Source organism: Mchenga conophoros, linkage group LG7 (genome assembly GCF_057382185.1).
Source record: "Mchenga conophoros isolate Kocher_MC1m ecotype Shallow Benthic linkage group LG7, M_conophoros_male_GT1.1, whole genome shotgun sequence".
Taxonomy (NCBI): domain Eukaryota; kingdom Metazoa; phylum Chordata; class Actinopteri; order Cichliformes; family Cichlidae; genus Mchenga; species Mchenga conophoros.
Window position 1 is genome coordinate 42443723 of NC_140532.1, and position 17669 is coordinate 42461391.

At 37.8% G+C, this 17669-nt stretch overlaps 1 protein-coding gene across 1 annotated transcript; it reads left to right on the forward strand.

The window, feature by feature from the left end:
- The first annotated feature begins 296 nt into the window (after nucleotides 1-296).
- LOC146570729 (uncharacterized) lies at nucleotides 297-3129 on the forward strand. The gene is made up of 4 exons (XM_085281222.1): nucleotides 297-635; nucleotides 1512-1667; nucleotides 1902-1997; nucleotides 2130-3129. The coding sequence occupies exons 1-4, from the start codon at nucleotides 312-314 to the stop codon at nucleotides 2445-2447; spliced, it is 894 nt and encodes a 297-aa protein (XP_085137348.1). The 5' UTR covers nucleotides 297-311; the 3' UTR covers nucleotides 2448-3129.
- The last annotated feature ends 14540 nt before the right edge of the window (nucleotides 3130-17669 follow it).

Below are 17669 nucleotides of genomic sequence, written 5' to 3' on the forward strand. Positions count from 1 at the left end.
CATGTGCATGGCCTCGCGAGTTTACTATTCCTCGATTTTCATTCAATGTAGAGGTGCAACTTCAGCGTGGAAATGAGACCTTCAGAGAAACTGGAACTCGGCTCAAGATTACTCCAGGTGTTAAATCTGACATCTTAGAGATGCTAGCTGAGGCGATTTTTCAGTTTACTGCTTATCCTCAAAATTACCAAATAGATGAAGTTGCAGGGGCACTGATCAAAAAATTCCCTTGTCTGCGAGAGCCATCTGCCACAGGTTACTATGGCTGGATGATTAGCCTGAAATATAAGATGGCTAATTACAGGACAAAGATGCGCAACATTGGCTGTCCTGAAGTGACTATAAATGCTTTGAAAAACAAATCCAGTGATGATTGCCTCCCAGCCAAAAATGTTAAGAAACCTAAAAAGGCTGAGGTCAATTTTTGTCCATTACACCCAGCTGGCGAAACGGATGGCAGTCTAGAAAACATCAGGGTTGAGCTTTTGACCGACATCAGACGAAGAAACGGTGCCTCAGATGTAAGACAGAAGATGTCAAGAACATTTTCCTACCGTAGACAAGAGGTGGTGCAGGGAAGTCCAACTGCTGGGGAGTTTAAAGCTAGGTGGCCTGCACTTTTCCAGATTAATGAGGTAAAGGCATGCTTTTTTTTGCTGAGTGTTCTTTTCAGTAATTCCTTATGTTATACATTAATTAATCTGGGCCACTTGGATTAAGACGATCCCTAATATAGGTATAAAGAGGCTGGCATTTATAGTGATTGACCTGTGTACCGTACAGAGTATTTATTTGAGCAGCACTTAAAATACAAGTTGTGTATGAAAAACATAAGTGACTTAAAGTGTAGAAACATGAATAAAATAAATTTTTGATTTTTCTTATAAATAAAAAAATATTTGATTGTTTAAGTAAGTTTGCACTACATATAGGGCCCAAACTATTTTATAGTGAGTTTGATTATTGAAATGATTGATTAATCATCTCAATAATTAATAGAGTGAAATCAGATTATCAATTGTGAATTAACCTAAAACCTTTCATTTAGCTATTCGTTTTTAGTTAGCCTCAGATTGTTAAAAGCATGTGCTAAACAAATGTAAATTAAAAATGTGATGAACAAACTTTGTTGCTCATAAGATAAAAAAATAAATGGGTCAAGTTAAAACCCCTAAGACCTCTCACCACCAAGAGGTGCTGACCTCATAGGTGAGACACTCCCACCAGCGGACAAAGAGCACAGGAAAATGTGTTGCCAACCACCTGAAACAGACAAATATCTGCTTTTTAAAACCCTTTAAACCCGCTAAATGGACTGATGCCATTAATTTCGTCTTTGATTAACAGTAGTAACATCCTTCATGCACTGTATACTAACCCATATGCTAATCATGCTTTATGAAGTGATGGCAATTACATTGTAGCATTTAATGAAGAAATAACAAAATAATCATACCAATGATTAAGCACCAGTCTGCTTTTTTTTTCTTTTCTCTGTGTGTGTGATACAGGTAAATGCTGAATTCCAGCGTATTACAACACTTCAACTGGAGATGACCTTCGCGGCACAGTTAGACAGAATTACACCTCAGCTGATGACAGTTTTCCAGAAGAAGGGCGGTGTTTCTGGGCAGAAACTTGCCCACCACTTGCAGATCATGCAAGAGGTAAATCTGAATATTGCAAATTCTATTTGGATTTCTTTTGTCTTAAGTGGCAAGTCACTGGTGAGTCAAATAAGCCATTTTAGGTGACCGGCCAAGCAATCTAAATTTTGAAATTTTCATATATAAATTTTATTTACTATGTTTGAACTGACTTGTGATAAAATTTACTTATTGCGAATGTCAGACATTGTTCTTTTTTCCAAATTGGTTTAATCAGCAACTCTCTTTAAACAGGCTGAAAGTGATGTTAAAGTGAAAAGGGAAGCAGTTCTCAGGGCACTTTGCCTCTACCTTGGTGAAGAGGACGGAAGCCTTATTCGGGAGTACTTGGTAAGTCATTGTTAGCAAGTCATCTATACACACACTTCTTAGATAGATATTTACACACACACACAAACGACTAGATTGGAATTTAATTGTAGAGTTAATTGTTTTTCTTTTACCTTTTTATTAAATGTTTAGGACATTGAAGGAGATGACATCCAGAGAGGCCTAAAGAAGCACACCATGGGCATTTATGTCATCAACAAGGAGGATGGACAAAATGGACATTATGATGACATTGGAATATTTGTTGAAGGGGAGATAGTCATGGACAACATTGGATCTCCGGCCCAAGCTTGTGCATTGATGCTTGGAGTAATCTATGCACTAAACCTAGCCTTCCCCAAGGAATTGAGGCACTATTATGAATTCATTCAGAAAGTGTTGATGGGATTGGATGGGGAAAAGCTCTCCCCCAAAGTCCTTGGGCTGAAGAACAAAATTGCTACTGGATAGGAAGATTTCTAAAACCACACATCCATTTACATTTTGTTATGTAAATTACCAATGACTGGTGCTCTTGTGAATAGGAGTGAAATATTTGTATAACCATCATTCGTTCTCACGTTCTGTGTTATGTTTTGATTGAACATTTTCACTTTCAATAATGAATGTTTCACGTTTGGTACATTTGAGTAGCTTGAAGAGCAACTTTGTAATTATTCAGTTTACCGAAGCAATTTTTCTTTATTCCGGTCCTTGATAGCTGCTGCCCTATAATCAGTGTTAACTCACCTGATTTAAAATAAATAAATAAATAAATAATAATTGCATGATTACCACACTGCAGCACACTGGTAACACTTTAGGACTATTGTTTTGAAGCAAGTATGTTAGGTCAGAAAACATGTAAAACATTCAGAATCCTCAAGGAAGGACTAGAATGGAAAGCAGTAAGGAAAACACAAGTTTAGTTTTAAGTCTAATTACCTTATTAAAATGCAATTTCTAAATATGGATCGCAGAACAGCAAGTCTGAAACTTTGGTTAGTTTGTGGATGCATCAGTTTGTAATTGTGATACTTTATACCGCTGGCAGTGTTTTATTCTTTGTTAGAGGAAGAGAAACATTGGTTAACATTTCTCTTGTCTGTTGTTTCTGTTTTATTTGAATAGAGCTTTTTAAAGCTATTAGTTCATAGGCAAAAGTTTTGTAATTTGTATTATACAAATTACAGCAATTTCCCTTACATGTGGATTCTTATTCTGTTTGTAACAAATTTTGCATTAATAAATGATGTGAAAGAATTTTGTAGTTTTCATTATTGGCGTTATTAAAAAGAACTACAAATCAGGGTAAGCAATATTTTTTTTAAGTAAAATTTACTTAATTGAAATAGAGAGAAATTAACAATTTTATTGATTTGAATATAACTTTGGGACATAAGTTTAAAGGAAACAAATTATTCTGGTACACTTAACACAACCTTAGTTGGAATTACTAATATTATTTGACTAAGTTGTATCCACAACAGTTAAGTTAAAGTAGCTTAAAAATATATGTTGGCTTTACTCGCTTAAATTAAATTCTGTGTACTTAAAAATTATTTCTGGATTCAAACAAATTTATTTCGTGCAACCACTTGTCATAAAAAAATTTAGTAAATTGAACAAAACATTTTTTTCAGTGTATGCATTGTGCTACCGGGCAGATTTCCTCCTGCCTCCAAGGTGCACCAGGGTTACAGTCTAATAGTCAAAAAATGACCTCCCCTTCCTATCACTTTTCTTTGACTTCCGTGGAAACATCACAACTTCAAGGGAGCATGAGTTTAAGGTAAATGTTCAGAAGTTTGTCTTTTTTTGGGGGGGGGGACAACTGTACCTCTGGCCTTGTGTCCTCTCCCTTGTTCCTGTTGTGGAACGGCTGTGTGCAGGCAGGAGAAGGACCCAAAGTGCAGACTCCGGAGACAGAAAGTAACTCAAAACAGCTTTAATGCTGAACTCAAAAAGTAACAAAACTGAGAATCCAAAATAAACTTACACGGACAGACAGAACACACATACAGCAAGATGAGGGTAGATCGCGACACTGACAAACTGAAACACAGGGCTTAAATACATAGAGGGAGCAATCAGGGAATGGGCAACAGGAGGGAGACACAGCTGGTAAACTGGAGACAGCTGGTAAACTGAACACACTGAGATAAGACAGAGACCTTCAAAGTAAAACAGGAAACACATAACACAGACTGAACAAAAGACACAGACTCACATGCAGGCACTACAACAGAGGGAACAGAGACGTGGGACCAGGGCAGACACAGACACTGACTGGACACGGGGATATAGCGGACAGGGGAGACAGCAACTAAGGATTACACAGAGTCAAACCATAAGACATAACTCTAGCAAAGAAACCAAAGACTAGAAATGATAAATAATATAATAAACCCAAAAACCCTGGGTCAACGACCCAGGCATCCTAACAGTTCCCACTGGATCGTACACCGGCAATCCATCAACTAATCCCCTCCCCCCCAGCAACATATAAAGACTGGTGTACTTTCTGTCAAGTTGTAAACTTCTACTATCCCATTCTAGTTCATGTATGTCTTTAATTTTGTCTTTGATTTGGAGCACTTACAGTGGTCTCTCTCCACAGCCAGCCACATTTTCTTCAAACAGTTCTCTCTGGGAACTAACTTCTGGGATTCTCACCTTCCTGCTGACTCACTATCGCTTCATGCCATTCATCCCCAGACTTCTTACTGGTCTAACCTGACTCTGTACAGTCTGTTGTTTTCTTTTTACAAAAACAAAAGAACAACAAACAAAACAACTTTGAGCCGTGTTTCCTGAATCTGTAGTCTTCATTATGCTTGAGGCCACAAGTTCTGGCAGAATTTGTCTTCACACAATAATAAGATACAGGTTCAATTTCAGGATCTCAGTTTAACTTTAAAAAGTATTTTGTATTTATCCATCCTACAAAACAAAAACAGGGCCAATTATATGCATTTCTACAAATCTAAATGTAAAGAATTTTCACAATCACCAACAATTTTGGGTTAATAATGAACCAAAAAGACGGTGGCTGCAAGTAACCAGAGTCAAGATTTTTGTTTTTCTCTTATGCTACCATAATAAAGTCAAATTTAAAACAGACACTCATTTTGCAGAAAATAAATAAAGTACCGTGCTGGAGAAGTTTAAAAAAAAAAAATGTATCCAGCTATGTTGCATGATGATGAAAGATGCTGAAATAGTTTATTGTGTATTGTGCTGCTATATATAAACAAGGTGCACTCATCTTTTCTAAGTTGGCAGGATTTAAATCCCATAAACTTCAGTGAGGCTGTTACTATGGAAACTGAATAACATGCACTTACACAAACATCTATGTGCACACAAGCTGACAGGTTTATTTGCTTTATGGGAACATAGCTCATGTTGTGATTTCAAGTAAGTCACAATGATTGATCATAAAGACAATGATTCACAACATTGCAAAGCTTAGAAGAAAATCCAAGTTTCATTTTCAGGTATAAATCCTTCATAATAATTAGGTAGTTGAACATCTATTACTCAGTATTAAATCTGTAGTTTGTTCATGGACCTTGTGAACACTTGTCAAGACCAACCTACTTATGACATTCAAAGCTTAAGTATGCAACCATTCTTGCTTATGCAAGATATTACCATGTGCAGTTCACTGCTAAACCGAGCATAGATTACATTTCTCTTTGGAAATGTAAATATATTATGTAAATTAGGCTCCTGAAATCGCTCCAGCAGGTCTTATGATGATCTCTTAGTGGTGTGCCACCCACAAATACTAGTTGTGTTCACTCGGGCAAGCAGAAAACAGTATTGATTGGAATTTAACCAGCTGATGTCTTAAAATTGTTAGTTTGGGAATCCTCAGAGAGAGAGAGAGAAAAAAACCACAGGAAAGAAAACGATTTTGGATAACATATATGGTAAATTGTATGCCTTGAGAAATTTGACAGTTGAAATTTTAAAATATTTTGGGTTGTTTTTTTGTTCTATTGGCTTCTTTTGTTGTTGTTGTTTGGAGGGGGTTAATGATGTACTGTTTCCAACAAGTTTAACACAACACGTATAACTGTTGGGGTGTACATCTTATACAATTTTAATGATGGCAAAGAATAATGAAGCATTTGTTAGAGTGGGTATCCGTTATGCTGTATGTGCTTCATAAATGTTTCATGATAACAGCAAAGCTTTGAGAAAGTAATAAACACAGCACTCATTTAAAAGTAAAATATTAATGTCTTTAGCTTTGCTATCTCTCATTACTTTTGTTTTTTTCCTACACACAAAAACAGATGGCAATCACATTTCCATAACACATGGCAATGTTGAGGTAATTTGAAGTCTTAATTACACCTTCAAAACAAATTAAGGTTCTCATCTGCATTGGCTATGCTCCGGATTGAGAGGTGAACATTAAAATAATATATATATAATTATTTAAAATGCAACTGCACTCTTCCCAGATCTTCACCTGTCTCCACCAATTCCTTTCTGAAGAATTGTAAAGTACTTCTATAGTTATCCATATTGGCTATTTGGTGATAATTCCTAAATTAAACAACAAAATTAATCATTCATTTAATAAATGTAACAACAAAACACTCACTACACCTAGAAATGGACTGAAAAAAACTCTTGACAAGGATGAATGCAAACAGGTGAGAAGCTTTAAAACATAACCTGTTTGAGAAGAAAGAAGAGAGTTTTTTCATTTTGGTACATTTTAATTGATATTTACTTTTAGATTTCACTAGAAACTTGCCTTGCTTGCTCTGATGAAATGCCACTGCTATGTTTTGTGCATTTGTATACTTCTATAATTTGTACATTTCTTGCTTGTCGAGCATATTTTGAGAGTTCTCAGTGTAAGTACTAAACTTACATTCACCAATGTAGCAGAGGAAAATTAATCTTAGCATACATAACTTGAAGTGTTTTCTCAGCTGTCCTGATCTAAGATGTATTACTTGTCAAATATAGGGTGCATACTCATCACTACTTTATGCTAGGCTCCGGGTCTGCCAGCAGCCTCCCTGTAGGGACTTACCATATTTCCACTGTTTGGTCACTCATTCCATGTTGATACTTCAATATTTACACTGACATTTAAAAATGTAATACATTTGTGATTCTTATATCAGGAAACAATATCATTGTCACTGTAAGTGTCCTAACATATAATTCAGTGCTAATTGGAGAGTTGCTTTTGAAAGCATCCAAAAAATAGAACATGTATACACCTCATAATTCTTACTGTAGAAAATGCAGAATGCAAAAACATCTAGCTGCTCCCTTCATCTCTTGTAGCCCACAGCAGATGCTCCTCTGTTGCCTGTGGGTCCAGTGGGGACTTGGGAAGTAGGATCATTCAGCACCATTATTTTTTTCTTCTGCTGTTGTTTTTGCCTACTTTTCAACTTTCTTCAAACCCTTCACAGCTGAGGTAAAGTGTGGAATCATATCCTCATTATTGGCTTGTCTAAATGGTACCTCACAGCATCCTGCACCAATCCACACAAGTGATAATTTCACACAAACTGCCAGGGATTTAAAAAAGAAAAAAACAAAACAAGACACAATTGTGAGAATGATTGGATGATTGGAGCTGGAGGTTTAATCCTTTTGAAACATCTGTTCCTATCAGAACTCCTCCAATAGAGGCAGAAAAATAAGTTGACTACATTTAATTAAAAATGCTTTAACTAAGTTTTTTGTATTTACTCATTTTCTTTAAATCAGGGGTCCCCAATCCCAGTCCACGAGGGCCGGTGTCCCTGCAGGTTTTAGATCTCACCCTGGGTCAACACACCTGAATCACATGATTAGCTCATTACCAGGCCTCTGGAGAACTTCAAGACATGTTGGCTGTATCCCAATTCAGGGTCTGCAGCCTTAAAGGCCGCATTTTAAGGCTGATTACGTCACAGCGACGTGACGAAGGCTGTCCCAATTCGAAGGCTGCTCGAAATGCGGCCCTCAAATGTGTCCTTCATTTCCCTGAATTTTAAGGATGTGGCGGTGTAGACTTCGTGGCCCAACATATCCCAGAATGCATAGCGCGGCGGTGGGTTTGGATAATTTTACCGAAACAAAACGGTGGATGAGGGGCGCCCGAAGAGTAAACTTTAAGTACTGAATATTATGCCACTTGTTTATGTGCAAATGTTTAATAACGAAGAACATTAAAACATTACTGTTGGCCACATGTCGGCAAAGTTATGTGACATTAGTGACGTTTGTACTAACTTAAAGCCTTTACTTTAAAATATACGCCGTTCAATAGCTGACCTTAATCGTACAGAGAATGATCAAAGCTCATGTAGAAACAAACAAACAAATGAACAAAAGATTTTCTCCTTCATTTCTGTCAAACAATGCTGTATGAAACGTTTCCAGCTGTTAGTATCATGGTTGCTAGGCAACCTGGGCAGCGCGACGGAGGCTAGACCGTCCCATTTCACAAGCCTCGCAGTTCCAGCCTTAGTGGTCTTTGAGTACGCGGCCCTTGTGGACCGTTGAGGCTGCGTACTTTAAGGCTGCAGACCCTGAATTGGGATACAGCCATTGAGAAGGTAATTATCCATTTAAATCAGCTGTGATGGATCAAGGACACATCTAAAACCTGCAGGGACACCGGCCGTCGTGGACTGGGATTGGGGACCCCTGCTTTAAATGCACATTTAAACATATTCGTGAAACATTTAAAAGGCTTCTTTTATTTATTTTGACACACACACTTTGCGTTTATTTTCTTCTCCTTTTATTGGAAATACAAGTGCATGTACATGCATATACTGGTAGAGTATTTAGATATTTGCAAATTTTAGTTCTTCCACAAATGATCAAATGCTCCACAGAGTACCTTTTAAAAGCACCCCGTGTGGTCACCAATGGTGACCCAGTACTGTTTACATGTTGTTATCACACTATTCCACTAAAGAGAGTAAATCACACCAATAGGGATCCTGCATATTTAAAACTTCAATTTTTTGATGAAGAGGGAAGTGTCACAGTCTGGCTGTGTTGTAGGCAGAGAATGGACTCAAACACAGGACTCCAGAGACAAAATGTAACTGACAAAGGCAGCTTTATTGCTGTATTCTCAAAATACAATATGCAATAACTCAATAAACTGGGAAACTCAGAGAAATAGATGGAACGCACACAGCATAATGGAAGGTATGACCACAATGTGTCAGAGAACAGAGAGAAACTGAGGACTTAAATACACACATGAGGCAAGGACAGAGTGGAGACACCTGGGGAACACAGCTGAACAGAATCTAACTAATGAGATGGCAGGAAGCAAAACCGAACACAATGCAGACAAGAGGAGGGACTGTCAAAGTAAAACAGTCCGACAAAATAACACTGAGACAGAAACCGAGACTTAAGACGTACAAACTAGATACGGGAAAAAGGTAAACAAACACAGAGACATGACTAACTGCGGTGAGCAAGACTCACTTGACAGAACAGGGAGACCAGACAACCACAGAGACATGAAGGAGGAACAGTCAGGGACCACAAACGGTAACATACAAAACCTAGAAGACTAACTGAAATATAAGCTAACTACATATAGAATATAATAAATGTCAATGGAAACCCTAAAAACATGTTAATTTACAATAGAGCTGAACAAAACATAAGTGATTCTAAAAAATAAGAATCACCAAAACCCAAGAAGAACACAAAGCCCTGGTCCCAAGACCCAGGGACAGGAAGTACTCAGCATGTTTATCAAATCTAAAGAAAATTCATCATTTTGAGTAACACTTGAAATATAAAAATACAAGATTTTTTAACACCTTTCATTTTAAACCATTTTATGTCCTTTGTACATACAATGTTATACAAATATCGACATCTTGCATAAAGTAAAGAGACGGCAACCTTTGTTACTCCATTGCAAGAACACACAAAGTGAAGGAAAATATGCTCGCACTGGACACAAAGCAATTGCCATCCAATTGATTGGTTCTAAACAAGAACCTTATTACATCGGCAATATGATCAAGTTGCAAAAATGTACTGGAGTTATTCAGTAGTTTCTTTTTAGAATATTTCACCCTTGGGTACAAAACATGCTTTCAAGCCTGTCACAAGAAGATGAACCAAATTAATTCTTCAGCTAAATATTCCCTACAGCAGTGGCGGCAGCAGTGGTGCAGAGACACAATATGCTGACTTCTTTATACAAACAGTGTAATTGAGTGTAGATGCAAGACAATAAATCATTTTTCATGACACTTTCAACAGGTAGCTATCTGGAGTTGTTTAGGAGGAGGCTCTTTCTTTGTGTGTTCTCAGAGGAAGTAAGCCTGTAATGTTTATTTTATTGGCTCCAATTACTTCCAACTTATGCGGCTGTGGCTGTACACTGCTTCACTACATTAATAAGCTTTAGGTGTTAATAGAATTGGGGAAAAAGCCCTTTACTGGTGTTTTCCCCCATGTAATCCACAGATGGAGTAACTGTGTTGGTGGTAGTAATTGCACTGAAAATAGTTGCTTCTAAAGATGTCATTGTAAATCAGTAGCTGCATTTATTATACAATATCAGTACCCAGTTAAAATGACATTGGGATGAATAAATTACTTGCTACTGCTAACTGAAGAATAAAAAAGGACCTTCAAGAAAAATATCAGCAAAGATGAGCAAAGTGTCAAATGACACATGAAAAAGCTTAATGCAGGGAAAAAAAATTGTAGCTCAGAAATTCAGTGACAAGAAAAAAGTCACATTCAAAACTATATGCTTTTCAGTGTCAACACTGTGTGGGTGTATTTTGATCAGTTTTTACTGACAACATAATTTCCTTGGCATCACAACAGCTGTCATAAGTTTCTCATAGAGTGGATCTCTGGCTTGTTCCTCGAAATACTGGTCATCACCCTCACCCACCAAGGCCTTGCAAATTTTAACCTTATGAGAGTTCCACAGACAAAATACAAATACAGAAAATACTCTAAATGACTGTTCAGTTAATTCACCCTTGTATAATAGGCAGTATGGTAAATGGCCTGTATTTGTATAGCACCTTACTAGTCCCTATAAGACCCCAAAGTGCTTTACACAACCAGTCATCCACCCATCCACACACACATTCACACACAGTATCACGGTAACAGTTGTTATTGTTCCCATGTAGGACATGCAAAAATATAATTATTATGAATTTTCAAGCATTTTTTTTTATTAAGATGCTAAATTACAGTTATTTACTTGTATTCCTCAACATTATTTTTAGTGCTCAAATGTTGTGCTTGATATTGTGCTTGTTTAAGGTGATTTTCACTCAGATTTGGACATAAAAACATGAATGATGTCATCTTTAGTTTTATACTTTTAAACTTCATATTTGACAAACATGATTGTGTTCTCTTGCTTTTATGACAGCTGCTACAAAAAATCTTTTCAGCATTGTATTTTTTAGGAAAATGAGAAATATGTGCACCAATTTCTTAAAATGTGCAAAAAAAATGATTGAAATACAGTAAAAAAAAAAAAAGGCAAAAACAGGTTTTGTACGGTTCTAATGAGTTTGAGAGTCAATATTTTCATGTGATTTGTTTAAGTAGGCTTGTTGAATAGGTTTCAAGTCTTCCTGCAGGGCATTCAACCCAGCAATGTTAGGGTCTGGGATCTATGACTATTCCACTGTGTTTTTTTTCCATACAAGTTTTTCAAGTTGAAAAATGAAGCTGTTGCCAAACAGCTTTCCCGTATTGGTATTGCAAGGTGAATCAAAGTCTAATACTATTATTTTGTGTTCAAAATTCAATCATTTTTGACAAGATCCCCGACACTGTTGGCAGAAATGCAGCCCCAAACCATGACAAAGCCGGGATTCGTTCTTCCTCACTTGCTAACTTGCTCCATATAAAAACAACAATTTGAACCAAAAATTTCAAGTTTGGATTCATCGCGTCCTAAGACATGCCACTTAATTTCAGACCGATCCTTCTGTAATTTAGCATACCTCAGCCTTTTCTCACTCACTGTATTTCCCTTTCTTAAGAATTGCTTCTTGAAAGCCACTCTTCCACTGATGAAACTTCAGAACAACTAAAGGGTCAGATGTAGCTCTCAGATCCTGTTTCAGGTCTTTCCCTCTTTCTAAAATACTTGACTTTGACTTGACTTTTGATCTCTACTTGTCCAGTTTCCTCATATTTTTTTAAGGATACATTGCAATCTGAGGCCATGGTTCTCTGCCGGAAAAGGGTGGAGTTCCCACTCCGGGTCGGGGATGAGTTCCTGCCCAAAGTGGAAGAGTTCAAGTATCGCGGGGTCTTGTTTGCGAGCGATGGGAGCCGGAGATCGACAGACGGATTGGTGCTGCGGACGCTGCACCGGTCCGTCGTGGTGAAGAGAGAGCTGAGTGTAAAAGCGAAGCTCTCAATTTGCTAGTCGATCTACGTCCCTACCCTCACCTATGGCCACGAGCTGTGGGTAATGACCGAAAGAACGAGATCGCGGATACAAGCGGCGGAAATGAGCTTCCTCTGAAGGGTGGCTGGCCTCTCCCTTAGAGATAAGGTGAGAAGTTCAGCCATCCAGGAGGGGCTCAGAGTAGAGCCGCTGCTCCTCCACATCGAAAGGAGCCAACTGAGGTGGTTCGGGCGTCTGACAAGGATGCCTCCTGGGCGCCTCCTGGGTGAGGTGTTCCGGGCACGCTGACCCAGGACACGCTGGAGGGATTATATCTCTCGGCTGGCCTGGGAACGCATTGGTGTTCCCCCGGATAAGCAAGAGGGGGTGGCTGGGAAGAGGGAGGTCTGGGCTTCTCTGCTTAGGCTGCTGCCCCTGCGACCCAGCCCCAGATATAGTGGAAGAACATGGATGGATGGACATTGCACACCATGCCAAGATATTTGATACACAATTTTCTGCTAGTAGCTCAGTGGTGCACAAATACAATTTTTAATGTCTTTCAAACTAAGTCTTTGGCATTTTTAATGGATTCATCTGAAAATGGAGTTTAAAATTGGTTCTTTGCTAATCTGTCATGTGTAGACACAAAACGGATCCATCCTTAAGTTAGATGCCTTCAGAAAGCCTGAAGTGATATTACTCAAGAGCACTTTAAAACATTAAAAAGCATCTGTAACATAAAGAACAGACAGATGGCTCAAGTTTTCCAGCCAAATTTTGGGTTATTTAATGATTAGATGAGTTAAAGTGTAAACTATAGGTCGTTTTCAGTGTTCTGGTACCATCTGGACTATATTGGATTGGTGGTAAACTGTGGTGTCAAGAGTCAAGGGGATCAGTTTGATTTTAACCTAATGATGCTATTTATTTATATATTTGGTCATTAATTAAATTCCACCTTTATAATAAAAATTCTGCTGTTTAGTTATTGAAAGCAACCATGATAGCTCATGTCTCATCTGTTTATAGAATGCAGTTGGTTATAACCTCTACTCTACCGAATCTCACATTACAAATTATTTTGTGACTTATTTCTAAGCGAGTCAACGTCTGTCTCAAAATTGTATATATAATCAGGCAATGCAACACCTGAAAAAGCTATGATGTCATGCTACTTAGGCATGTTAATTAAGATGTAAATGGCATTAAATGATATTATACTCAATGATATCCAGTATTTGAAAAATGCCCCTTCTCTGCCCTTCAGTGCTCTCTCTGTCAAAGACTGTCAAGCAGCTGCAGTTCCATTAGACTCCAACCAAGCCCAGAAGAAGAATGAGCTCTTTTGCTGTGCCCTGACCACAGCCCAGTCAGAGCCACTGAAATGTCCTATTCATCATTTGCTCAGGGATAGACACACAGTTTTTTTGGAGATTTCCCCACAGAAATACTGGGTCACGTCTGAAAAGTGAATTTCACCAGTATCTGCCTGCTGCTTTGTTTGCCTCCAACCATTATTTGGTTTGTCCCAGTCTGGTGAGCACCTTTTGACACCCCCCAAGCCTCTCAGTTAGTTTGTTTTTGCTCTCCTTACTTTTCTGTCTGGGTCATTTATTGACATTTTCTATGAAATAGTCACGAAAATGCAGTGTATTTGTTTGTGTACAAATTGCGCTCTCTTTTGTCATTAGAATCAGAAAAACTCCAGAACTGACCTATTTTATTTTGAATAATGTTTTATGTTTACACCAGGTATGTTTTTCAGATTTATCTAAGGGGAGTGCCTATCCTGCTACCAATGAAAACCAAGTGGCAACAGCTGTTTTTGACCAAAACCATGACAATAAAATGTGGCATTTTCTATGAGGATTGACATTTTTTTAATGACACCATCAATACATGTATGTATCACACTTATGCAATTTATTACAACATCAGGGTGTTGCTAAAGTAAGTAAGCTTAATCCTTTGGGGACCTTGAATGTATGTGTGTACACGGTGTCACCAGAGGTGTTTTGGTCACTGGTACGTCCTATCATCAGGTGTCTTTGACCTGTTGCTCAATAAGCTAAATGCCTAGGCCTCGTGAGAGGATCTTTATGTCCAGAGACAGTGGCCAGGATAAAATGCACTTTACTCCTCACTAATTTAATCCTGCTGAGAGCTGTTGTCATGCAGCATTTCACTTACTCATGAGAAAAGGCCACGGGAGAAGGTCAATTTACGGAAGGGGAGGCTGCATTGATTTTTAAAATGTTACTTTTAAATAGTAATACATTTTGACCAGCCCCTAAATAAAACTTCAGAGTTCATGTCATGTTGTCTACTGTGTATTAGCAAAAGGCCAATCTACTCATGGATCATGTTGATGAGATCTGTAAATTTTAAGCTAGAGAGCAAAGTCCTACAACGTGGACACTCTCTGTTACTTCCCGTGGACTTTTGGGGGAACATAAAGAGCCTGTATCTCATTGTGGCGGCCGTTACTCAAGTGGATTGATCCCCAGCTCCTCTAGTCAATGTATCAATGTTTCCTTGAGCAAGATACCAAATCCTGAGTCGCCCCAGATCCATCCGTTGGAGGGAATGTGCATATGAATGTTACGTAAAAAGGGATTAAGTATAGATAAAAGAGTTGTGATTGGGTGCATGACGATTGCAGTAGAAAGTGCTTTGAGTGCTCAAATTTAGTAGAAAAGTGCTCTGAAAGTACCGGTCCATTTATGAAAGAGTCTAAGACTAAAAGAAACATCAATCAATTTCTGATATACAACTTGAAGTCATAATCATTCTAATCAAATTCAGCACATGCAGACCTTTGATTTATGTATTTCCTCTAGGCCAAATTATTAAGCGCTATAAATATATCTCCTATCATCTCTATGCTGACGACATCCAACTATACTGTTCCTTCAAAATGTCTGAGTTTTATAAATTGTCTAATTTAAGTAATTGTCTGACAGAAATCAACAAATGGTTATATGACAATTTTCTCCAACTAAACTCTGATAAAACAGAAACTCTAATTATTGCTCCAGACCATATGGTCCCAGAAATTAGACAGCATATCAGCTTCTTAGACCCTTACGTAAAATCAAGCCTTAGAAATCTCGGTGTCTTATTTGACAGCTCGATGTCGCTCGAGCAGCATTCTAAGCAGCTAGTCCGAAACTGTTTTTATCATTTACGGAATATTTCTAAACTCAGACTAATGGTATCAAAGCTTGAACTTGAGATGATTATTCATGCTTTTATTTCTTCTCGTTTAGACTATTGTAATGGCCTTTTTACTTGTTTTAACAAATCAGCCTTAAATCGTCTTCAGACTGTGCAGAATGCTGCAGCACGTCTCTTAACAGGCACCAAGAGAAGATCGCATATCACTCCAGTCTTGGCCTCCCTTCACTGGTTGCCTGTAAATTTTAGGTTTCAGTTTAAAATTTTAGTTCTAACCTTTAGGGCCCTGCATGGTCAGGCTCCTCAATATTTATCTGACCTGCTGAAATCACATACACCTTCTCGGGCTTTAAGGTCATTAGATCAGAGACTGTTGGTGGTACCACGCACTCGTTTTAAAACTCGTGGTGATCGGGCCTTTCAGACTGTGGCACCACGGTTGTGGAATTCTCTCCCACTGTCTCTTCGCTGCACGGACTCCATTGATTGTTTTAAGAAACAGCTGAAGACATTTTTATTTAGAAAAGCATTTGATTAATTTCTTCTTATGCTGTTTTTATAGTTTTATTGTCTTACATTGTTTTATTTACTGTTATATTGTTTTACATTCCCATTTTCTGTGTTGTAAAGCACTTTGTGATTTTTATCTGTGAAAAGCGCTATATAAATAAATTTTACTTACTTACTTACTTACTTACTTTGATGGATCTTCTGTGCAATCTCATAATGTTCTTTTTTTTAAATCTCATTTTCTGTGGGTTTGTATCAGCACATTTGCTTAAACGCATGTGTTTATGCACATCCTGAATTACTTAAAGACAAATCATAAACACTTTGATGCCAGACCTTTGGTGTCTAATAAAAGCTAAAATCTGTCTTAGGTAAGACTTAATCACAGCATTAATCTGTCAGATAATGTGAACAAAGCAGGTAAACAGCCCTGAAGGTGCCAAACTCAAAATATCTCATTTTCATCATTTTCACACACAAAAAAATCCTGACTATCAGGGTCTCATTTTAGAGTGCTATAAATATTTAAAAAATAATTTCATACTTTGGTTAATCCCACCTGGAAGGGTTTGCTCTGTGTGAAATAATGGTAAGAGCCCAGGGGTCCCATTAGGCTTCTCACTAATCCCAATAAATCCACTTGCCACTGCAGCACAGTCCAACTTTACTTGTTTTGCCTCTAAATAACAGTGACAGCTTCACCACCAAGACATTTGTTCTTGATGCCTCATGCTTTGTTCAACCTGTCACCCATGAAGGTGATTAACTGGATTGATTGCACAATTTTTGACATGAAGAGTAAATGAGACGTGGCGTGTCTCCTCTCACTGAATGACAGTCCATGAAGCAGGTGATAAGAAGAGCCAAAGAGTCATTTCTAACAGTGCTGTCTTATATCTGACACCAGACTAGACACCTCGCAGCAGTTGGCTATAGTCACTATATCAGTCAAAACTATCCCAGCTTAGTCACAAAATGCTTTTTTTTCTGCAAGAATAAATTCAACAAAACCCTTTTTTTAATGCCAGGCTGTCAATGTTTTTTTTTTTTTGTTTGGTTTGTTTTTTGTCTCCAAGTGATTTTTGACATGCTGTGCCAAGCATAACAAGAACTAAACAAAGTGTCTAAATGCTTCAAGATTTGCATTTTTCATTCTTGCTGCTATACAATTCCTTGACGCAAGAGGTTATGGATTTCACTGTGGGGAATTAGGAGACTTACATTATTCTCCACAAATGCAAATCTTTATAATATGACAGTTTAATCTTCTCAGAGAACTATCCAACAAGATTAAAGACGAAACTTAGATCATTCAGCGTTTCTCTAGGTTGTTGCCCCTTAGTCATTCTTACAGCCAATTACTGAGGTATCTTCCCTGTTGTTAATAGTTACCCTATTTAGACATATTTTCTATCAGTATTAACTATTAAATGCTTTTATAATTCCACCAAGTTGTATTTAAACAAATCCATAAATTTGCATGGATATATGGTTATAAAGGCTCTGTAAGAACATGCACCTTAATAGAGCGAAGAGCTTGCTTTACTTGGCAAGTCATGAGAGTATGCTAGAATGTGCTTGTGACCTGGTAGCCTGGCTGGCCCTGGGTG

Coding starts and splice junctions, on each gene's coding strand:
- LOC146570729 (XM_085281222.1), top strand. CDS start 312: ATGCGCAACATTGGCTGTCCTGAAGTGACTATAAATGCTTTGAAAAAC. Junction 636..1,511: donor CACTTTTCCAGATTAATGAG/GTAAAGGCATGC, acceptor TGTGTGATACAG/GTAAATGCTGAATTCCAGCG. Junction 1,668..1,901: donor ACTTGCAGATCATGCAAGAG/GTAAATCTGAAT, acceptor CTCTTTAAACAG/GCTGAAAGTGATGTTAAAGT.